Consider the following 23801-nt stretch of genomic DNA (forward strand, 5'->3'; position numbering starts at 1 on the left):
GAAAAATCTAAATAAATACTTCCATATAATCCATACTAAGCACAGAAATATCTAGCATTTGGAAAGCTGGTATAGTTTAATATGAGAACATTTGGGAAGAGGGCAATAAAGATTATTCATTTTGTTTTGTTTTGCTTTTGAGACAGGGTTTGGCTATGTAGTCCAGGCTGGCCCTGAACTTGCAGCGATCCTCCTGCCTCATCCTTTTAAGTGCCAGGATTATAGGTGTGCACCACCACGCTCAGCTTTCTTTCTTTCTTTCTTTCTTTTTTTTTTTTTTTTGAGACAAGGTCTTACTATGCAGTTCAGGCTGGGCTTGAGCTCACTGTGTAATCCAGGCTGGCCTAAAACTAGCAGGGATCCTCCTGGCTCAGCTTCCCAAGTGCCAGGCACTATAGGCATATACCGTCACGCCCAGCAAATTGGCTTTAAAAAACAAATGTTGCAAAAAAAAAAAAAAATGCTGCCAGAAAATAAAAGAGACATAATAGGAGTTAGGGAGATCCTTTTCAAATGGGAAGAGAAACAAGTGATGGAGGGATGAGGAAGGAGGGGGGAAAAGGATGAAAAAAAAGAGAATTGAAGAAAAATGGAAATAGAGCTTTTGCAATGGGAAGGGGATCAAGAGTTGGAGGGACCAGGGAGGGATGGAAGAAGGAGGGGACAATAAAGAACTAAAATGTGCCAGGCATGGTGGCCTACTCCTGTAATCCCAGCACTTGGGAGGCTGAGGCAGGAGGATCGCTGTGAGTTTGAGGCCAGCCTAAAACTACATAACAAGACCCTGTCTCAAACCCCTCTGCAAAATAAAAATGTGACACACCAGCTTTAAGTGCTTTCCAGTGCTGTGGACAAGGTCCCTTGGCTTTGTTAACAGCCTGGCCATGGGGATGGATACTTGGCAGGGAGGATGGAGGACAGAAGCATCAAGGCCTAGGGACCGGCCTGCCAGCCAGGCAACTTCTACGCGGTGGTCATGACAGTTCCGGGGCAGATCAGGTCGGACTGGAAAGGACAGCAAGCGGGAGGGGTGAAGAGACAGGAAGGTATTATTTTCATTCTCAATCGATGGGATGTATGGAGTAACAGCATAGCTGTGAGATGTGTCAGTGAACACCTCGCTGGGTCTGTGAGGATGTGACAGGCCACATACCTCGAGTAGAGCCTGTGGCGCAGAGCCAAGCCCTTCCTTCCCACCTGAGCCAGGTGCTCTGTTTGCCTGGTGGATTGTTGTCAGCCTGAGAAGGGTCTCAGAGTTTATTTTAATCCTTTCGATGAAGAATTTCTCAAAAGAACTAATAAATAGTATGGATAATCAATAACAAGTCACTGTAGTTAGAATTTGCAATGTTATCTCTATGTTATTTGAAGTTCAGATCCCTTGGTATTTTGTTTTTACATGTTTATTAGGGTTTTTTGTTTCTTTGTTTTTTCTGAACTGTAGATTAAACATAGGACCTTCTCACTGAGTTATATCCCCAGGCCGTTTTTGTTTTTTTTTTTATGTTGAGACAGGGTCTTGCTAAGTCACTAAGTCACCCAGGCTAGAATCGAACTTGTTAGGGGCCGGGGATTTAGCTCAGTAGTTCCACCACCTGCCATGAAAGCACAAGGTCCTGAGTTTGATCCCCAGTACCAAAAAAACCCCAACTAGGTTTCCAAACATGTGTAAGGCCCTGGGTTCAATCCCTAACACCACAAAAAGAAAAAAAATAACAAGTAAATGAATAGAATCCAACTTGTGATCCTCCTGTCTCAACTCCCAGAGTTCAGAGATAACAGGCATCCACCACCATGCCCAGCTATTATTATTCTTATATAACTTACACACACTGAGGTGTGGCATCGCTTTGTAACTTTTGAAATAGGTCCACCGGTCTCAGGAAAGTCTCAGGAAAGCCTGGAGTAAAACTGTTCTACTTTGGCTATTAGCCCAGGACTGGGCAACTCATACTTCCCTTCTTTGCATCTCAACTCCTCTGACTGGTAGGAAAATGAGAACATTGGATTAAATTCTTGGTTTCTTTCCAACTTCAACTCTGAGCTTTCCTCAAAATTTTGGGACATATGATTGTTTTCATTAAGTCCTCTGTTTCATCATTCACGGAATACCTTCATGCCAGCCATGACAAGAAGTGCTAGGAATATAAAGAAAAACAGTACAGACCCGGCATTCCTGCCCACACACTCAACCCGGGAACTCAGGACCAAGCAGTGCGGAAGCCATGGAGGATAGAGAGGGTTTCTGAGGAGGTTTTTCTACTGCTGCGTCCGGGGAGCCCAGGAGGACCGTAAGCAAGGGGTGTTGTGCTGAGTAGAAGTAGGTTCTGGAGTTACCTGGATCTCCACTTATACCACACTGTGCCATTTATTATGAGATGATGATGGCAATATTTTTTCAACACTGGGGATAGAATCCAGACCTTTCACACTGAGCTACAACCCAGACTTTTTCTCTGTTTTGCTTTTTGTTTTTAGATAGGATGTCACTAAATGGCTAAACTGCCCAGGTTAGGGTCAAACTTATGATCCTCCTGCCTTAGCTTCCCACAGTGCTGCGATTCCAGGCGTGAGCCAACACACACAGCAAAGGTGGCATATCTCTTAACTTCTCTGAACCTGCAGTATCACCATCTGTAAAATAGCTTCCCGATGGTACTATGTGAAGAGTAATCGAGAGTGCATGCCATGCTACTGGGTGACGCTTGAGTAGCGGTGGCTCATTGTAGAAGAGGTGATTTGTGAACGGAGTTCTAAAGGAGCAGCAGTGAATCTCAAGCTGAGGTGATTTGCTTTTGCTTTCGAAAAAGAAAAGTAATTTAAAGAATTATACTTTGTGATCAATTAAACAATTTAGAGAGAAACAATTCTTTCTGGTTGCATTTAGATGTCTCTTTAACCAAAAGTAGAGCATTGTACTTCATAGACTAAAGAAGAACCCAAATCAGCCATGGTCATTAGAAATATCAGGGTACATGATACTTCTGCCACGGTAGCTTCTATCAAAGGTAGCACTGACTAGAATGTCAGATGCCTTTGAATGCCACATCCCACACAGGTTCTTCTGACAGTTGATGTGGCTCTGGCATTTGGCGATACCTTGATCAATAAAGCCAACTCAATTGGTTATAAATGTCCGAATGCCATTACCACATTTCTTCCTCAAATCTCATACAATAAGAAATTAGGATCATGGTGGTCAGTGACCAGTCAGGAAACATTTTTTCAACTTCTCCATAAGGCAGAAGAGAGCAGAAGAGGCAATTTCCTCCTCTCTTATCTGTAGTCAGTGGAGCAATTTGAGTCTGAGGTATGTAGGTCCTCTCATGCCATCTGTTCGTGTCAGCAAAAGACAGACAGATCATGTCAGTAGATTCTGGACAGTCCTAGATGAAGCACTGATTAAATGATGGTCAAACCAGTAGATAAGAAGTAGTTTTTCAGGGCCGGGGCTTTAGCTCAGTGGCACTGCGCCTACCTCACAAGTGCATGGTTCTGAGTTCGATCCCCGGTACTAGGAAGAAAAAAAAAGTAGTTTCTTCCTTAAAAATAACATGAAAAGGGCCGGGGATTTAACTCAGTGGTTTCGCCGCCTGCTGCGCAAGCACAAGGACCCGAGTTCAATCCCCGGTACCAAAAACAACAACAACAAAAAACCCCCCAAAAACATGAAAAATTTGAATAACTATAGAAATAACAATAATGCAAATTCTACTTACACATATCTGTAGAAGCAAGGTAGATATTGACATTCCATAGAACCAATATTTCTTGGTTTATTTATTTTGTTTTTCAAAGTTATCTTATTTTTATTTTTTTTTTTTGGGTACTGGGGATTGAATTTAGGACCTTGCGCTTGCGGGGCAGGTGCCAGAACCACTGAGCTAAATCCCCGGCCCAACAATTTTTTATTTTTTGGTTTTGGTGTTTTGTGGTTTTTTTTGGTACCAGGGATCAAACTCAGGACCTGGCGCTTGCGAAGCAAGTGGCAGAACCACTGAGCTAAATCCCTGGCCCCTTTATTTTGTTTTTTGAGGCAAGGTCTCACTCTATAGTTTAGACTGGTCTTGAGCTCACTATGTGAAGGAACTGGACCACCGCCATTCTGATCAGAGACCCCTCCAAACCTCTCCTCTCAGCACTGCTGCACCCAGGACTCATATCCTCAGCCCTGCTATGGAAACCAACTCATCATTATTCAGTCCTGCCACTCCCCGCACATCCCTAAACCTGGTCCTTGATCTCTTTCCATGCCTTGTGCTTGGGCTAGCATCCTTGACAGGTAGCCACAACCCCCTTTCACTGAACTCCCTCCTGCCCATGAATCTCTCGTGCCAGTGCGGCGACCCCTCTCAGGTTTGTTCTGAAATAAACCTGTCCTGTTGAGCTCAGACCTGTGTTACTTCTCTTCCTCTTTTCCTGACACTGTGTATCCTAGACCACCCTCCAACACACAACAATCCTCCTGCCTCAGCCTCCCAAGTGCTAGGACTACAGGTGTACTCCCACTGGCAGGTCCTGCCCCCTCTACAAATCTCCAGCAGGAACCAAGCTTTAGAGACAAGAGCTATGAGGGAACAAACCATGTTCAAATCACAGTACCACTTTGAGGTTTTAGCCAATTTAATAAGAACAAAACACAGTGAAGAAAAACATTGTTTTTTCTGGTTCTGGGGATTGAACCCAAGACCTTCACACTGAAGCACATGCCCAGCCCCTTTTCTACTTTTTATTTTGAGACAAGGTCTCACTAAATTACTAAATCATCCGGATTGAACTTGTGATTCTCCTGCCTCAGCCTCCTGGAGTACTGGGAAGCCAAGTGTGTGCCACCATGCCAGGGTCAAAACATACTTTTTTTTTGGTACCAGGAATCAAACTCAGGACCTCGTGCTTTCGAGGCAGGCAGCAGCACCACTGAGCTAAATCCCTGGCCCAAAACATACTTTTTAAGCCATCCAGAGGAAAGAAGAAATAAATGTATCTTTATTCTCAGATGACATTGTCCTTTATGCACAAAGTTTTATGTAGCTCCTTATACACCCAAAACTGTGCAAACTAAATTGTAAAATTGAGTTCAGAAAAGCCACTGAATAAAAATTAATATTTTAAAAAGTCAGTTGTATTTCTATTTGGAATTGTTTTTCTTTTCTGAGACAGGGTCTTGCTTTGTAGTTCAGGCTGGCCTTGAACTCATTATGTAGCCCAGGTTGGCCTTGTACTTGTGGTGGCTTGAATTCCACTTTGTCTCCAAATAGAATAGCTACCCCTGCCTTTTTCTGGGTTCCTGTCACAGGGAGTATTGTTTTCCATCCTTTGACTTTCAGTCCATGAATTTCTTTTTTAATCAAATGTGTTTCTTGTATGCAGCATGTTGTTGGATCTTTCTTCTTGATCCATTCTGCCAGTCTGTTTCTTTTGATTAGTGAATTGAGACCATTTACATTGATGGTTATAACTGACAAATATTGACTTATCCTTGTCATGTTATTTTTCTGTTGCTAGTTCCACTTTTTTCCCCCTCTGATTAATTGCTTGCCTTGCCTGGTGGATTCATTATGCTGGAGCTCATGCAGTTGTAGTCCTTGTTATCTCTTTCTAAAATATCCTTCAGAACACTCTGGAGTGCTGGTTTGGTGGTCATGAATTTCTTCAGGTGTTCTTTGTCATGAAAGTATTTTATTTCTCCATCAATTTTGAAAGATAGTTTTGGGGATACATCAATCTGGATTGGAGGTTGTTTTGTTTTAGGGCTTCAAATACTTCAATCCAAGCTCTCCTTGAGGGCTTGTGTTGAGAAGTCTGCTGTAATTCTGATGGGCTTACCTTTATAGGTGATTTGTTTCTTTTCTCTAACAGCTTCTAATATTCTGTTCTTACGCTGAATTTCTGGAATCTTGACTATTATATGCCTTGGTGTAGTTTTTTTTATCATGGCTAATTTGGGTTCTATATGCCTTACTTACCTGTATGTCAAATTCTTTTTCCTTGCTTGAGGAGTTTTCTGCCATTACTTCGGTAAACAGGTTTTTTAGGTCATTTGCACTATCTCCTGTTTTTTCATTGACTCCAATCAATCTTATGTTATTCTTTGCATCATCTAATAGCTGCTGGATTGATTTCTTGTGGTCCCTTGCTATTTTGAAGAACTCTTTCTTTTCATGATCACTAACCACAATCCTCTCTTCTATGTAGACATTCTGTTCTCACATTGGCTTATTCTGCTGTGTATACTTTCAATGGAATTTGTAATCTCCTGGGTGTTTGAATCTGTTTCATGGATTCCATTTCTTTCCTATGTTCAGAATTCATGATTTCCATCATTTTTCTAAGCCTCTCTATTTTTTTTTGTTTGCATCAGCTGTAGAGTTATTAATCGTGTCTTTCATTATGGTCACCATCTCTGTACTTCTCTGAGAAATTATTTCTGATTTGATATTTCTATAGCCTTGTTCATCTGTCTTCTTGGTTCAGTTTTGGTAGTTCATATATCTAGGAATTGATACAGGTTTTCACAGTAGTTACTAATAATCTTCTGGATTTCAGCAGAGTAATTATGATTACACCTTTTTCACTTCTAATTGTGTTGATTTGAGACTTTACTTTTTGCTAAGATTGGTTAGGGGTTTGTCTATTTTGTGCATTCTGCCAAAAAACTCAGCTCTTCAACTTATTATTTCTTGGTATTGCATTTTTTACCCTTAATTTCATTAATTTCTCTCTGATTTTTCCCTCTTTTTACTAGGTTTGGATTTGGATTGTTCTTGCTTTTCTAGGACCTTGATGTGATCAGAAGGTTATTTATTTGGACTCTCTCTGGTTTTGTTTTTGTTTTTGTTTGGCACCAGGGATCGAACTCAGGTCCTTGCACTTGTGCAGCAGGTGGCAAAACCACTGAGCTAAATCCCTGGCCCTCTCTCTGTTTTTTTGATGTGAGCATTCAGTTCTAAACTTCCTTCTTAGGACTTTCATTGTGTCCTACAGGTTCTGGTTGTACTGTTGTTATCATTTGATTTTAGGAACTTTCTAATTTCTTCCTTGATTTTTTTCAGTGACCCATTGATTATTCAAGAGGATGTTTAATTTTGATGTGTTTACATAATTTCTGTGGTTTCTTTTGCCATTGATTTCTAGTTTCATTGCACTATGATCTGATAATGTTCACAGGATTATTTTGAGTCTTTGGCATTTACTTAAGCATGTTTTATGGGCTAGCATGTGCTCTATTTTGGAGAACATCCCATATGCTACTGAGAAGAATGTGTATTCTGTTGTTGTGGGTGAACCATTTGTTCAAGAGTTTGGTTCAACTCTGATATTTCTTTGTTGATTTTTGGTCTAGTTGATCTATTTGTGACAGTGGGGTATTAAGGTCCCCCATTATAACTCGGTTGCTTTTTATCTGATTTTTTAGTTTCGGTTTTCTTTTTTTTTTTTTTTTTTGCTGCCAGGGATCGAACTTGGGAACGTGCACTTGTGAGGCAGGTGGTGGCACCACTGAGCTAAATCCCTGCCCTCATATGATTTTTTTTTTTTATGTCCAGTAGTATTTGTTTTATGAAGTCAGGCATGCCAGTATTTGATGCATATATGTTTTTTTTTTAAATTTTTTATTTTTTTGATACCTGGGATTGAACTCAGGACCATGCACTTGGGAGGCAGGCGCCAGAACCACTGAGCTAAATCCCCAGCCCAGTGCATATATGTTTATAATTGCTTTCTCTTCCTGTTGAATTGTTCCCTTCAAATATGTAGTGACCTTCTTTGCCTGTTCTGATCAGTTTTTGCTTGAAATCAAAATTGTCTGATATTAAAATAGTTACTCCTGTTTTTTTTTCCAGGTTCCCATTCCACCCGAATATTGTTTTCCATCCTTTGATTCTTAATCTGTGTAATGTATTGTGGATTAAATGTATTTCTTTTTCTTTTTTTTTTTTTTGTGGTACTGGGGATCGAACTCAGGACCTTGTGCTTGCAAGACAGGTGCAGCACCACTGAGCTAAATCCTCAGCCCTAAATGTATTTCTTGTACACTGCATATTGCAAGTTTTTTTCTCCCCCCCCCCCGCCATTAACTTTATTGGTACATTTTAGGTATAAAATACAGTTACATTCATCATTGGGATCTTGTACCATTACATGAGTCTCTTGGTTCTTATTTTTTTTCTCCTTCCCTTGCCCTCCCTTCACCCGCTCCACCCTTCCCTATTTGCAAAGACCTTGTTTCCATTTTTTTCCTCTTCTCATATTTTTTCCTATCCCTTTTTTCCCTTCCCCTACCCCTCCCAATTACCCTGCTCTTTTAGACCTTTTCTTCCTGTTACACAGTATCAGTTATACATTTTTTAAATTACAATATTAAGATCTAGGAGTCATTACCACAGATTTTACAGAATTTAAAAGGATATAGAAAGCATATTACAAAAATCTTTTTTGAAATAAATTTGACAACTTCGAAGAAGTAACTTAGAAGACAAATTAATGAAACTAACTCTGGAGGAAATATAAAATTTGAATAGCACCTATTTTTTTTTTTTTTTGGTACCAAGGATTGAACTCGGGTCCTTGCGCTTGCACAAAAGGCAGCGAAACCACTGAGCTAAATCCGCAGCCCTGAATAACACCTATTAAAGAAAGTATATTCCTAGCTTGAAAACCTACCTGTATGACAACAGCAAGCTCATAACATTTTAACTGATAAATTATATCAAACAATTAAAGCAGAAAAAAGAAGGAACACTTCTCCCCTCATTTTAGGAACTCAACATTGTGCTAATTCTAAAACTGGATAAAGATAATAGAAGAAAAAGTATGAACATAGATAGAAATTTGTTTAACAAAACAAACTATGAGAAGTCAGATCTGGCAGTATGTAGAAAGTGGTTTTATTATAGGGATGGCAGTGTTGGTTCAGCATTGGAAGATCCACCCCCAAAAGTCATCATTTAAACAGAGGAAAGGAAAAAGCCATATGATCCTGTCACTAGTTGGAGAAAAAGTATTGGACCAAATTCTACAGCTGTTCATGGTAAAAGCTATCAGGAGACTAGAAGTAGAACGGAAACTTCTCAACAAATTAAAGACATGTACTCCATACTTCCAGCAAGAATGCCTTGTATGAATGGAGAAGATACAATCCTTTCTCCTTAAGGTGGGGAACAAGGGCAGATATGCTTACTATTTATCTGTCCATTAAACTTTGAAACCTAGTCCCCACCAAAATAGTCTGGCAATAAAATGACACAACTAGGATAGGATTGGCATGGCAGAAGCAAAATCTGTATGTGTAGATGAAATGAACATCTACAGAGAAAATACTAAGAAATCTCTAGGAGCTCCTAGAACTTGTACTTGAATTTAGCAAGATTAGAAAACACAAGGTATATATAAAAGTTCAGGTCTGTGTATACTTGCTATAAATGAAGAACTGGATATTGAAATTTAAAAGTTATGTAGGAGTACAAAGGACCCAGAAAAGCCAAAAACAAAAACAGTGTTGGAAGACGTTTAGTACCTAATTTTAAGACTTCTTCTAAAGCTACAGTAATCAAGGCAGTGTTGGTGTAAGGAAAGACATATAGGTCATTGGAATAAAACAGAGAATCTAGAAATAGAACCACACATATATGGTCCACTGAGTTTTGAAAGATTATTTAACATTAGCATTTTATAGAATATAAACTCGATTCAAGAGCCGAGGAAGAGACAGTGTCTTCAGCAAATGGCATTAGAACACCTGGTATCCGTATATAAAAAATTAACCTCAACTCTTTTTTTCCATACATGAAAATAACTTGAAGGGATCTATGAACCTAAATAAGAAACCCTAAAAGTATAAAACTTTAAGAAGAAATTATAAGGGAAATATTTATGAATTCAGGGTAGGCAAGAACTACCTAGGATACAAAAAACATGATGTATAAAAGAAAAAAATTGATAAATGAGATTCCATCAAAATTTGGAACTTTAAATGACATCATTAAAATGAAAAGCTGTCCTTAAACAGACCATATTTACAATGCATATAACCTATGACCAGAATATATAAAGAATTCTTAGAGCTCATTCATAGACAACCCAATTAAAATGTAGACATAAGAAGATCATAAATAACCAGTATAGCACAAAGAATGGTGTGCAATTCTAGAATCAGAAAAATACTAATCAGTACAATAATAAGATTGAATTATACACTCATTAGGGAGATGAAGTTAAAAGTTTTAAAAGCCTTGTCATGACTTTTTCTTTTTGTTGGATTCTCCCCCTTTGTGTTTAATTTGTCACGCCCAATGGATTCATTTTGCTGGGTTTCCTGGGGTTGTGATCCTCATTGTCTTTTCCTACGGTATTGTCTAAAATTTTTTGGAGTGCCGGTTTGGTATTCATGAAGTTCCTGAGGTGCTCTTTATCATGAAAGTATCTTATTTCTCCATCAATTTTGAAAGATAGTTTTGCAGGGGACATCAATCTGGGTTGGAGGCTGTTTTCCTTTAGGGCTTGAAATACATCACTCCAAGCTCTTCTTGACTTGAGGGTTTGCATTGAGAAGTCTGCTGTGATTCTGATGGGCTTTCCTTTGTATGTGATTTGTTTCTTTTCTCTCACTCCTTGTAGAATTTTATTCTTCTGTTGGATTTCTGGAATCCTAACTATTATATGCCTATGTGTAGATTTTTTTTTGATTAAGGCTAGCTGGAGTCCTATATGCCTCACTTATCTGTATGTCAAGTTCTTTTCCCTTCCTTGGGAAGTTTTCTGCCATCACTTCTGTGAACAGTTTTTTTATGTCATCTGCACTCTCTCCTCTTTCTTCATTGACTCCAATCAGTCTTATGTTATTCTTCTTTGCATCATCTAGCAGCTGCTGGATTGATTTCTCCTGTTCCCTTACAATTTTAAAGCAATTTTTCTTTTCCTCCTCACTAATTGCAATCTTATCTTCTATAAGTGAAATTCTATCCTCATATTGGTTCATTCTGCTGTGCAGACTTTCGATGGAGTTTTTAATCTCTTGGAAATCTGTTTGTATCTGTTTTATGGATTCCATTTGTTTCCTATGTTGGGATTCCATCATATTCCTCAGATCCTCTATTTTTTTATCTATGTCCTCTCTAGATTTATTAATCATGTCTTGCACCATGAGCAAAATCTTTGCTTTTATCTGAGTAATTATTTCTGATTTCATTTTTCCCAGATCCTCTTTTGTTGCCAGTTCAGAGAGTCCAGGTGGTTGAGTATTAGAGTGTTCCATCTCGTTTCCCTTTGGGGTTGCTGTAGGTGATCCAGAAGTTTGTTTTTGAGGCTTGTTTATGTGTCTTCTCATTTCCACTGGGGGGCGGGGTGCTTCTGGTGCCCACACGGCTCACCTTCTCTGCCCTAGGAGCTTGGGATGGCTGTAGGGGAGCTTCCTTCCTGGTGCTGGGACCAGCTGAGCTTCACTGCCCTAGGAGCCTGAGATGGAGGCAGGGAGCTCTAGTCAGTTTTTTTTTTGGTACTGGGGATTGAACTCTGGTCCTTGCACTTGCGCAGCAGGCAACAAAACCACTGAGCTAAATTCCCGGCTGAGTTTTTTTCTTCATCTATTCTTCTAATCTGTGTCTTTTGATTGGGGTATTGAGATCAATCACATTGAAAGCTATTACTGAAAGGTATTGATTTATTCCTGCCATTACATTATTTTCTTGTTGGTGATTTCCTCCCCTCCCCCCATCTGGTTAACTGCTCACCCTGCCTGCTGTATTCATTCTACTAGATTTTTTGGCATTGTTGATGTCATTGCCTCTTTGTAGGATATCCTTGAGATTTTTTTGTAATGCTGGTTTTGTAGTCATGAAATTTTTGTTTGTTTGTTTGTTTTCTTTCTTTTTTTTTTTTTTCTTTTGGTACTGGGGATTGAACTCAGGACCTTGCACTTGCAAGGCAGTGTTTTGTTTTGTTTTTTTGAGACAGGGCTATTTGTTTAGGCTGGCCTTCAACTCATGGCAATTTTCCTGCCTCAGCCTCCCAAGTGCTGGGATTACAGGCATGTGCCACCATGCCCAGCTATGGTAGTCATGAATTTCTTGAGGTGCTCTTTTTCATAGAAATTTTGAAAGAAAGTTTTGCTGGATAAATAAGTCTGTGATGGAAGTTGTTTTCTTTTAGGGCTTTAAACTTCACTCCAATCTCTCCTGGCCTTTAAAATTTGTGTTGATAAATTTGCTGTAATTCTAAAGGGTTTACCTTTAGAAGTGATTTGTTGGTTTTCTTTAACAGCTTTTAAGATTTTGTCCCTGTGTTGAACTTCTGGTGTTTCAACTATGATGTGATATGGAGAAATTCTCTTTTGATTTTGGCTATTTGGGGTTTTACATGTCTCAATTATCCATATGTTTCTTTCCTAATATTTGGTAAGTTTTCTGCTACTATTTCTGTAAACAGGTTTTTTTAATGCCCTTTTTTGTTGTCTTCTAATTTTTCACTTATCCCAATTATCCCAAATCTTTTTTGTTCTATGTAGTCCAGGCTGGTCTTAAACACACTATGTAGTCCAGGTTGACTTCTAACTCAAGGGAATCTTCCTGCTTCATCCTCCTAAATGCTGGGATTACAGGCATGCACCACCACACCCAGAAAAACATTCCTATCTTCTAAATCTGATATTTTGTCCTCATATTGGTCACTTCTGCTGTCCATACTTTCAATATAATTTTTAATCTTCTGGACTTATGCTTGGAACTTTTTCATGGACTCTAGTTCTTTGCTAAACTGGCATTCATGCTTTGTATTGCTTTGTTTAGCTCAGCTAGCTTCTTATTGTTTTGTTTTGTTTATTTGAGACAGGGTCTCACTGTGTAGTTCAGACTGGCCTTGAACTCACTATATAGTCTAGGCTGGCCTCAAACTCTCCGCAGTCCTCCTCAGTCTCCCAAGTGCTGGGTTTACAGATGTGCTCGACCATGCCTGGCAGCTAGCTTTTTATTAGTGTCTTCTGTAAGCTCCCTGATTGTTTTTATTACTTTCACTGTCTAATTATTTATATTTTTTGTGAGCTCCCCCAAGTACCTCATTAATCTGGGATTTTCTTCTTGTTATTTTGTTTTGAAACAGGGTCTCACTATGTTCAGGTTGTCCTTGAACTATGTAGCCCAGACTGGTCTCAAACTTGTGGTGATCCTCCTGCCTCAGCCTCCCAAGTGCTGGGATTACAGGGATGCACCACCATGCCAAGCTTGATCTATATTTTAATCTCCTCTATTATTCTTTTAAATAATTTGACTCTGTGGCTTTTGATTTCCTCTCCCTCCACTAAAAAGAGAATTCAACAGTAGTAACATAGAGTTAACTATCTAAAGATTAATAAAGCTTAATGATTATACTATTAAAGATATAATTGCTTGGGAATAGAAGAATACAAAGAGAAAAATTTGAAAAATTAAACAGTGGGATATGAGAAGGAAAGAGAAGTGAGACAAAGGATCCCATTATGGAGAAGGATATGTATAAAATTAGATAAAGGTAACAGAAAAAATACCAATAAGAAATAGAAGATAAAAGGGGAAAAGGGAGGAAAATGAAATAATATGGAGAATAAAAAATAGAAAAATGGGGCCAGGGATGTAGTCCAGTGGTGCTGTGCCTGCCTGGCAAGTGTAAGGTTCTGAGTTCAATTCCCAATACCAAAAAAGAAATAAAAAATAGAAAAATCTTAAAAGGATAAAAGAAAGGAAAGTGAAAATTAAAAAATGAGTCCAAGAGCAGAGACAAAAATTTTTTTTTCTCTATATTTTTGATCTGGTCCCAATCAGATTGGCCCTCAGAACAGCCAAATGTGCCACCGCCGAATCACAGGGGCAGAGAACAAATGAAATCCCAGGCCCATAACCTGTTACTCATAAAAAGCATGATTTGTGTTTTCTTCTGTTTCTTCTCTACCAGGGCCCTAGAAGGTGGGCCTGTAGAAAAGGTAACTCAAGGCAGAACAAAGCTTGACCTTCATTTTGTAAAACTCTGTGTTAAATCCCTTCTGGCTTTGCACGTATCTGTGGTAGTTATTTGAGAGTGTAGGGTTGAAAGTTGATAAAGTTAATTAGCTTTAAATTTACATAACCTCTCTCCCTTTTCAAGAGGGACACCAAGATAAGTGACTTACAGGGACATTCAGCTACGCCCAGCGTCTCCATTTTCCTAAACCTGAAGTCAGTTTGCAGCTCTAGGGAGATTAGACCACAAAAACCACCCCATGATGAGGTCACCCCCCTCCATCAAGTGGGAGCAGTGACTCCATGATGCGCACCTAGGTTGCTCACTCCCCAAGCAAGAGCAAACAGCTCATGAGAATGAATTACCCCTCAAGCCTAAGAGTCCCTCCAGAGCCACGAAACCAGGGCGGAGATAATGATAAACCAGACCCCAGCTGGGCGTGGTGGCACACGCCTGTAATCCCAGCACTCTGGAGGCTGAAGCAGGGGGATTGCTGTGAGTTCAAGGCCAGTGAAGCCAACCTGGGCTACATAGTGGGTCCAAGGCCAGCCTGGATTACATAGGGAGACCTCGACTCAAAAACAGACAAAAAACAGACCCAGGACCATCACAGCACCCCATAAAATAGTCCCCACTTTTGTTGGTGGGCCAGTCTGATCCTATTCTTCAGACCTGTCTTCAAAGATCATTGGGGAAGCTGGGGGTTTTGAGCCCTAAGGCATGGAAAGCAGCTGATCTTTTACCCCATTGGCTGGGTTGAAGGTTTACAGTCTATCCAGATTGGCTAGTTTAAGTGGTACAAAGAGTGGGCCTGAGGAGTTGCTGGGCAGGGTTAAGGGAGGAACTAGCAGCAGGGGAGAGGGCATAGGGAACACAAGGTCCTTAGCTATTGATAAGCTATGTTGGTCTGGAGCTATGTTTTCAGAATTTGAACTGAGCAGGTGGTAATTTCAGTGTGTTCGGGAGGGGCTGCCTAGGGTGGGCTAGAGTCTAAGATGGTGGTGCTCCTGTTTATATACTTTGCTAGAAAAGACAGGGCCGCAGTTTCTCACACTTTGAACTCTTATGTAGCCCAGGCCAGCCTTGAACTCATGACCATCCTCTTCCCTCAGCTTCCCGAGTATGGGGACTAGGGGTACAGGTCATGCCAAAGGGCTTGTGTTCAATATGCAATACTGGGAAAATGAAAACATGGAAAGGATATACAAGGAAAAATAATAGTGCTCAACTGGTGAAGGTGGGAGCACGGGATGGGTGGGAGATTATTCACCAGATGCTATTGATTGATGGATGGACAGGGCCTTGCTATGTAGTTCAGGCTGGCCTTGAACTCTCTCAGTAGCCTAGGGTGGCCTTGAGCTAGTGGCAAGCCTCCTGTCTAAGCCGCCCAAGAACTGGTATTATAGACAGCTAAATTAGGTAAAAACACTATAGGCAGTCAGACAGGGTAGGCCCTTGAGGGAGTCAGTGCAGAAGAGGAGAACACATCACAACGGAACAGGAGAACACAGATGGCTGGAGGCGCATCTGAAGAAGATTAAAGTCACAATGGCCAGATTTACATACTTCTCTAAGAGATAAACGAAAGTTTAAGATTATTGGTACCACCCTTTTGAGACCGCCCATATAAATAGACCATTATCTCATTAGAGGTGGGCCATTCTCTCCAACCAAGACTAAGACTAAGACTACTAAAACTATGGATTATCACGAAGGTTAATGATGTCATCCATATGCCCTCGCCACTATTGGACCAATATTAGCTAAGGCTATACTTGTACTCTTATTGGTCAATTATAATTTGGCCCATGTTTCTGTGACGCAGGCGGCCTGCCGCGATAGCAACCCAGCCCTCCTACACCGGAGGGAGAGGGTGCAATTCAACGATCTCCCGGACCTAGGATTCATTCTCTCCAATTCGCTGTCTCATCAAGAGTAGGGGCCGCCGTCGTCCGCGAGTCGTCCGCGAGTCCTCCGCGAGTCCTCCGTGAGTTCTTCCCGACCCGAGTGCCCCGCGAGTCCTCCGCAAGTCCTCGTCCTCCCCGTCGAGCAGCGGCGGCCAGGGCGCCTTCCATGTGGGCCGCGGGTGACCCGGGTGTGGCCCCCAGTGGCACTGGCGGCGGCTTCCTGTGCGGCCAGGAGTGGGCGCTCCCTCCCTTCAACCTGGCTGATATCGATGTGACCCCGTCGGGCGGCTTCGTGGCCGAGCTCCTGCGGCCCGAACTGGACCCGGCGTACTTTCCGCAGCAGCAGCAGCAGCAGCAGCAACAGCAGCAGCAACAGCAGCAACAACAGCAACAGCAGCAGCAGCAGCAGCAGCAGCAGGCGACGCCGCCGGGGGCCGGTCCGACGGGCAGTTTTGCGCCGCAGGCGTCGCTGAGGGCCCCCGTGAGCGAGTACGGCGGCGCGTCGGCCGGCAAAGGCGGCCCCGACGGCGGGCTCCCGGCGGTGGCGGCGCCCTACGCGCTCGGCGGGCCCCAGGACGCCCCCCTGGGCGCTGCACAGCCGCTCTACAGCCCGCCCGGGCCCGGCCCGCACCACTTCGCCCAGGGGCCGCAGTTCCTGAGCAGGACTGGCCCGACCGGGGCTCCCGCGGAATTGCTGGGCTCCGGGGACTGTCACCCCCCCCTGCCGCTGCCCCCGGGATTCCACCCCCATCCGGGACCCGGCTACCCAGCCTTCCTGCACGAGCAGGCGCCGCCCATCCCTGCACCTCACTACCAAGGTCAGTCGGGGGCGGGGAAGGGGGATCCGAGGGCGGGTCGGGGAGCCCCACGTGCGCCGCGGGCACCACACGATGTTCACCCCACCTTTGCACCCCCAGAGCTCATGCCGCCCGGTCCTTGCCTGCCAGAGGAGCCCAAGCCAAAGAGGGGAAGAAGGACGTGGCCCCGGAAAACGTCGGCCTCCCACACTTGTGGTTACGCGGGCTGCGGCAAGACCTACACCAAGAGTTCGCATCTCAAGGCACACCTGCGGACCCACACCGGGGAGAAGCCGTACCGCTGCAACTGGGAGGGCTGCGAATGGAAGTTCGCCCGCTCGGACGAACTGACCAGGCACTACCGCAAACACACAGGGCACCGCCCCTTCCAGTGCCTGCAGTGCGACCGGGCCTTCTCCAGGTCGGACCACCTCGCCCTACACATGAAGCGGCACTTTTAACCCGAGTGAACATGAGTCTCCCGCACTGCCAGGAGAGAATTCAGAATTTTTTAAACCTTTCACACTGTCCTCCCAGGAGGGGAGGAGCCCAGCTGGCAAGCACTGCGGTCATGGCCAAGTTCCCAGCAGGTCAGCTTGTGAGTGGATAATCAGGAGAAAGGAGAAATCCGAAAGACAGAAAAATCAAAGAACAGATGGAGTCTGTGCCCGAATCTTCTATCATTCCAATTCTAAGTCCAGCTTGAACATGCCCGGACTTACAAAATGCCATGAGAGAGACTGGAAGTTGTGGCTATCAGGTTATCTTTGAGTTGGGAAGGGGGTGGGGGGAAGACCCGGATTTTGTTTTTTGTGTTTTGAGACAGGGTCTTGCTATTAGTTCTGGCTGGCTTTGAACTCACTTTGTAGCCCAAGCTGGCCTCACAGTGATCCTCCTGCCTCAGCCTCCCCAAGTGCTGAGATTACAGGTGTATGCTACCAAGCCCAACTGATTTTTTGTGGAGTTTGTATTTTGCATACTGAAAGTGAGAAATGTTTTAAATAAACCTATAATATTTTATCAAAAAAATTTAACCCATGTATCCTTGTTATGACTTTGCTCAATAATACTTTCTCAGAAAAGTGGGCTCATTGGCAACCCGCTTTTGGGTCCCCTCCTGTCTCAGGAGCTATTCCTCTCAATGAAGTTTCCTGCTCTTAACCACTATTATTTCTGAGAATTCATTCTTTGATTTCGGGGAACACAAACTCAGGTATCTGACATCTAGCAGGTTGAGAGTACATTTCTCCCCTATATCACTGGGATTATAGGCGTGCACCACCATGTCCAGCTTGTCACCATATGGCTTCTAATAAGTACTTTTGAGAGAGGAGACCACCCCTCCATATGGAATTGGGCAATTATGGGTTAACTAGGTAACCATGCTCTTTGTAGAGTGTACCTGAGTAGCCATGACACTGTAAGGTCACCAAAGGAGCCTGACGGACTCAGTCCTACCAGAACGCCTTGCTCCCCCCTCTCTGCTGCTCTACTTTGTGTAAATCCTTGTTATATTCCCAGGGAAACTCCTATGGAATTAAGTGTCGTGGGTGTAAAAAGAAGTATACAGGGAAGTGCAAACTTCTATTCCGGGCTCTCAAGATTGACAGGAGTCACTCGCTGAACCACCGGCAACCTTAAAAGCCGCTTTTTGGCCAGGGATTTAGCTCAGTGGTTCCAACACCTGCCTCTCAAACGCAAGGTCCTGAGTTCGATCCCTGGTACCAAAAAAAAAAAGCCTCTTTGCTCCTATTTTAGTGTTAAGAGTTATCTGTGCTGAGGTCTTCATTGTTTCCTGCTTCACATTTAGATTTCTTTTTTTTTTTTTTTTTGGTACCGGGGATCGAACTCGGGTCCTTGTGCTTGCAAGGCAGGCTGCAGAACCACTGAGCTAAATCCCCGGCCCATATTTAGATTTCTTAACTCTGGGAATTATTGCATATTCAAAAATTAAGAATACTTAATTAGGAACAGGCAAATCATATTTATAGGTCAAGAAACTACATAAACTGGGGATTTAGCTCAGTGGTTTTGCTGCCTGCTGTGCAAGCACAAGGACCTGAGTTCGATCCCCAGTTCCAAAAAAAACCCCAAAAAACAAAACTACGTATTCACGCTCTGCCTTGCATATACTGGATCGTCAACAATTATTTGAGGTACTGTATTAACATGAAGACTCTAGGGTTAAGGTGCCTTCATAGGTCAGACCTCCAAGAGTCCAAGGGCCTGGCTGGGGGAGGTGGCCAAACCAGCTCAGATTAGCTTAGAAGAGATGGAGGGGGGCACCTGGCCAACAGGGGATGCTGGTGTGATTATAATGAATATTAAGCCTGCTTTCCGTAATGGAAAAAAACAGTGCTCTCATGATATAGTTAGTAATGATAAAAGAAAAATTGGGGTGGTGCACACCTGTAATCTCTGCACTTGGGAGGCTGAGACAGGAGGATCGCCATGACTTTGAGGCCAGCCTGGCAAGGCCTTGCCTCAATAAAAAGAGGAATAATTGGGAGGGTCATGGTTTTTTTTGGGGGGGGGGAATGGTTCTGGAATGAAAATTCCTTCAGGTTTTTTTTCATTTATTTTTTCTGGTATCAGGAATCGAACTCAGGACCTTGTGATTGCCAGGCAGGTACGGTGCTGCTAAGCTACCTTTCCTGCCCCTTATTTTATTTATTTTGGTACTGGGAATTGAACTCAGGGCCTCGAACTTGCCAGGCAGGCACTGCTCCGCTGAGCTACATCCCCAGCCTCTGGTTTTATTTTCATTTTCATTTTTTATTTTTTTGGTACCGGGGATCGAACTGTGGTCCTTGCGCTTGCAGGGCAGGCGGCGGCAACACTGAGCTAAACCCCTGGGCAACCCCCCCTCTCTCCCCACCCCCCTTCCTTCCTTTCTTTCTTTCTTTCTGTCTTTCTTTCTTTCGTCTTGCTGTGTAGTTTACGATAGCCTTGAACTCATTATGTAGTCCAGGCTGGCCTCCAAAGTGCTGGGATTACAGGCCTGCGCCACCATGCCTATTTTACTTTATTTTGAGAAGGCTGCTAGGGATTGAGCTCAAGCGTTCACACCTACTAGGCGTGTGCTCCTCGGCCATTGAGCTGTAACTCCACCCCCTTGAGAATTATTTCCAGCCTATTCTAAAGAGCTAGCAAAATGTCAAGAAGGAGCGGTGTGCGCGGAGAACCGAATTCGCCATTCTTAGGAGGGCGGGCCTTCACTTCAGCGCTCTTGCCCAGTGCTGGGAGGTGCAGAGGAGGAACACGCTGTACTTGGAACTCACCTGGGGGCGCCGAGCCACTCAGAGATGGAGGCTTTCCGGTTCCTCAGGGATCCGGCAGAAGGGAGATAAGCGTCAGGGTGACAGGGCAATCTTGGGTATGGGGAGGAATGGCGTCCCCAGGTTATTCATGGCGCCGGGGAGGTGGACAAGCCTGCTCCACCCGCCGGGCCCTGGAAGGCTGTCGGCGGCTCCTGGGTTCCCCTACACCTCTCACTCTCGGGCAGCAGGAAAGGGCTGTGGACCCGAGGCTCCCTCCTGGTTCCGGGACACCCACTTCTCACACACAGTTTAAGTCACACTTCCCTCTCTGGCGGGTGTTTTGAAGCACAGTGTGAATATCTAGGCATGCTTTCGAAGATCCTCTGCTGAAAGGTACCACAGAAGTGCTAAGTATTACTATCGACGCTGTAAATATTTTAAGGACAACAGGAGAAGTGCTGCGGTTGGGCATTTCAGCTTCTGATACTCCTCAGAGGATGCCTGGAGTGCTCTGAGAGGAAGTGTACAGAGGGGGCAGAAGCCCATCACCGAGGCAGAAAGAGTAAGTTCAGCTAGGAGGTCACCCCACCTTGCTGTCCAGGAGGTGGAGGTGCCCCCACACCCAGGCCAAAGCCGCACAGGAAGGCCCCCTCCCTGCAGCGCCAGCTACACCTGTGTGACAGCTGACGGGCGACTGGGCAAGTCCAGGCCCGGCTTCATGCCAGAGGTGAGCTGCCCCGGGCACCATTGTCCCTGCAGCTCCAGTGACAGGCCAGCTTGGTCCAGGCCGAGCCAGTGAGATCTGCCTGTGGCCAACAGGTGCCCCGTGACCCTAGAACAGGCTCTGGCTGGGGGAGGGAGGGACAAGGGGACAGGCTAGTGCCCCTCCAGGCAGGATCTTTTCAGTACCCAGGGCCTGCATTTTTCCTAGGAAGATCGACCAGCTAGGCTGAATGTAGTCCAGGTTCTTAATTGTTCCCTAGCAAAGACAGAGTTAGAAGTTAATATAAAGGAGGGTCCAGGTGCTAGAGGCAACAGCTACATTTTGTCAATTAACTTCCAAAATGACCCTGTGAAGTACATCTGCTGCCCCAATTTTTTTTTTTTAATCTTAGTGGGGAGGGCAATCACAATTTTGGTTCCTTTTTTAAAAAAATTTAATTGTATTGGTACATTTTAGGTATACAATATAATGACATTCATCATTGGAAATTTGCACCTTTACATAATCTCTCTTGGTTCTTATTTTTGCTGCCCCAATTTTACAGACAAAGGTCAGAGAGATAAATGACTTGCTCAAGTTGCTATAGTTAAAAAGAGGTAAGAGCCAGGCATTGTGGTGCACACCTGGAGGCTGAGGCAGGAGGATCACCACAAGTTTGAGGCCAGCCTGGATTACATGGTGAGACCTTGTCTAAAAAAGGAAAGGAAAGGGAAGGAGAAGGGGAAGGAAAGGAAGAAAGAAAGAAAGAACCCAAAACAACAAGAAGGCAAGAATTTTATCTCTAAGCTCGTGTCTTGAGTAAAACGCTCTGTGTTCTCGCCCAAAATTCAAAAGCCTCACGGGGCTGGGGGTGGAGCTTGGAGGTAGAACATATGCTTAGCATGTGTGTGGGGGCAGAGGGGGGACCCGTCAGGGCTCTTGAATTCTGTTGTTCTCGTGGGTATTGTAGTCTGAACAGCTGCCTGGAGAACGTTACTGCCTAGAGGAGAGAAGGCTGTATTTTTCCGGCTGGGACTCTGCCTGGGGTCCATGCCTACAGACAGATCTCGTCTAAGAAGTGGTTCTGTTTCTGGTGCTGAGATGGACCCGGGCTTGCACAGGCTAAGCGTGGGCTCTACGCTGCGCTCGTGCCCAGGCCCGGAACTGTGCGTAGGCGCGACTTCCGGCCCTGCCCATCCTGCCCCCACGCTAGGGGCCTCCTGTGGGGTCTCCACGCTCTCCGCTCGCAGGTCTGTACTGCAGACCGCAAACCACACAGTTTGGAAAGCACTTTGTGAAAATCTCAGCAGCCCCGCTGCCTCTGGAGTGAAGTCAGGACGGCCCCTTCCAGCCCAGCCCTGGCGGCTTTGTCCCTCTGCCCGCCTTCCTTCCCCAGGGGCAGATGGCTGTCCTCCAAAGCCTGGGTCCAGTGTCCCTGCCTGTCCTTCTGTGTTCTGACCCAAAGGAGCATCACTCCACTCACCTGGCCTCCCGTGGCACCTAGTGCACAGGTGGCCGGTAATTCCTACTTAAGGACACAAACAGCATTCTTTGAAAGGCAGCAAATAGCAATTAGAATTTTCATTAGAGAACCTTTGCTTTTTTCCTCTTTTTTTGGTATGTGTGTATGTTTTTGAGACAAGGTCTCACTATGTAGTTTAAACTGGCTTTGAACTCATGGTGACTCTCCTGTCTCAGCCTCTCAAGTGCTGGGATTACAGGTGTGCACCACCACATCCAACTTTCAGATGTGCTTTAAGATATATTTCCCCAAAATACCACTGCTTTCCCTGCTTAAAAAGAGAAAGAAAAGAAAATTTCAACGTAATCACTACCCTCCCTGCCATCCAACCCGACAGTCCATTCCAGTGGCTATATGACCCCAACCTGAACCCCCTACCTTCTGTAGCGATCTCCAGAAACACGGCCCACTTCAGCAGGGCAGATCTGCTCTCTGCTATAAAATACACTTTGCTCATCTCCAATACTTTTGTTCATCCCTGCCCCTTCCTCATTTCTGCTCCCCAATCCCGCACCCCACGCCTGGCCCTGGGCTTCCCTTCACGAGCCCCACCAGGTTGCATCTGCCCCCAACCTCGCCCCTCGCCCCTCGTCCCCGCCCCAAGGCGGTGGGGTACTGAGGTTCAGCTGCCTGGGGCAGAACTGGGCACTTTGCGCTGTGCAATCAGGTTCCTGTGGAAACTCATCGTTCTTCGTTTCAGTGTTTGGGATCTTTCTCACTGCTGCTGGCTCGTCAGTGGGATTGCTTGCTTACAGCCAGAAGTTAGATTACAGATTTGATGTCTTTCATACAACTTTTGACATGATTATGTCATATTTTCTCAATTAAATTGTAGGCATCATAAAGTACAGAAACTATCTGTTGTATGTGTGTGTATCCTTCACCACATTTAACATAGCCTGTAGAGCCAGGGATTCATCTCAGTGGTTCCAGCGCCTGCCTCGAAAGCACAAGGTCCCAAGTTCAATCCTCGATACCAAAAAAACAAAACAAAACATAACATAGCCTGTATTCAGCAAGAATGCAATTCAGCAAATATTTAAAATATCAGTGGATATATGAAAATTCAGTAACTTAAAAATCTAGACAAAAGAAATAAAACTCAAAGGTAATTTAAACAGTGTTTCTAGAAAAAAGCATTCAGGATTTCTACTCTTACCCATTTCTATAAAATTATGTTTCTCCAGAGTTATCCAAATTAGCTATTAATATTGTGTTCTAGTATAATATACAACTTCTTATTTACAAAATTAGAAAGTATAATATCACAAAAATAAGACAGAGAAGTCTAAAGAGAAACTTTCTGGGCTGGGGATTTATCTCAGTGGCACCTCGCTTGGCTCGTAAGTACAAGATCCTGAGTTCAATCCCCGGTACCAAAATAAAAAATAAAGAGAAACTTTCCATTTGCAAAGACTAGAAACAAGTAACATCCTTATCTTTAAAGTGCCTAATAAGTTACTCTTTGCAAAATAAAATCTTGCTTGAGTTTAGCTCTAAGGCATCTGTCTCTGAAATATGTTTTTCTCTGTTCAGCATGATCAAAACTGGGAAGTAACTCATTTAATTGAATGACTTTTTGCTTCCGGTTGTTCCCTTTTGACCAACTTGCTATAACCCCTTCCTGAAAGATGCTACAGAGGCCAAAAC

At 43.8% G+C, this 23801-nt stretch overlaps 1 protein-coding gene across 1 annotated transcript; it reads left to right on the top strand.

The window, feature by feature from the left end:
* Nucleotides 1–976: 976 nt before the first annotated feature.
* Nucleotides 977–17694, top strand: LOC101704482 (Krueppel-like factor 4). Its single transcript, XM_087185984.1, has 3 exons — nucleotides 977–999; nucleotides 15897–16687; nucleotides 16787–17694. The coding sequence occupies exons 1-3, from the start codon at nucleotides 977–979 to the stop codon at nucleotides 17125–17127; spliced, it is 1155 nt and encodes a 384-aa protein (XP_087042110.1). The 3' UTR covers nucleotides 17128–17694.
* The last annotated feature ends 6107 nt before the right edge of the window (nucleotides 17695–23801 follow it).

This window comes from Heterocephalus glaber, unplaced genomic scaffold (assembly GCF_053883595.1).
Source record: "Heterocephalus glaber isolate CG9 unplaced genomic scaffold, H.glaber_assembly_v1.0 deba00001504, whole genome shotgun sequence".
Lineage (NCBI taxonomy): Eukaryota > Metazoa > Chordata > Mammalia > Rodentia > Bathyergidae > Heterocephalus > Heterocephalus glaber.

Bases quoted from the DNA above. Each gene is read 5' to 3' on its own strand.
- LOC101704482 (XM_087185984.1), top strand. From the start codon at position 977: ATGACAGTTCCGGGGCAGATCAG. The intron at 1,000-15,896 runs GTCGGACTGGAA...TGTCTCATCAAG, and splicing joins ACAGTTCCGGGGCAGATCAG to AGTAGGGGCCGCCGTCGTCC. The intron at 16,688-16,786 runs GTCAGTCGGGGG...TTGCACCCCCAG, and splicing joins CCCTGCACCTCACTACCAAG to AGCTCATGCCGCCCGGTCCT.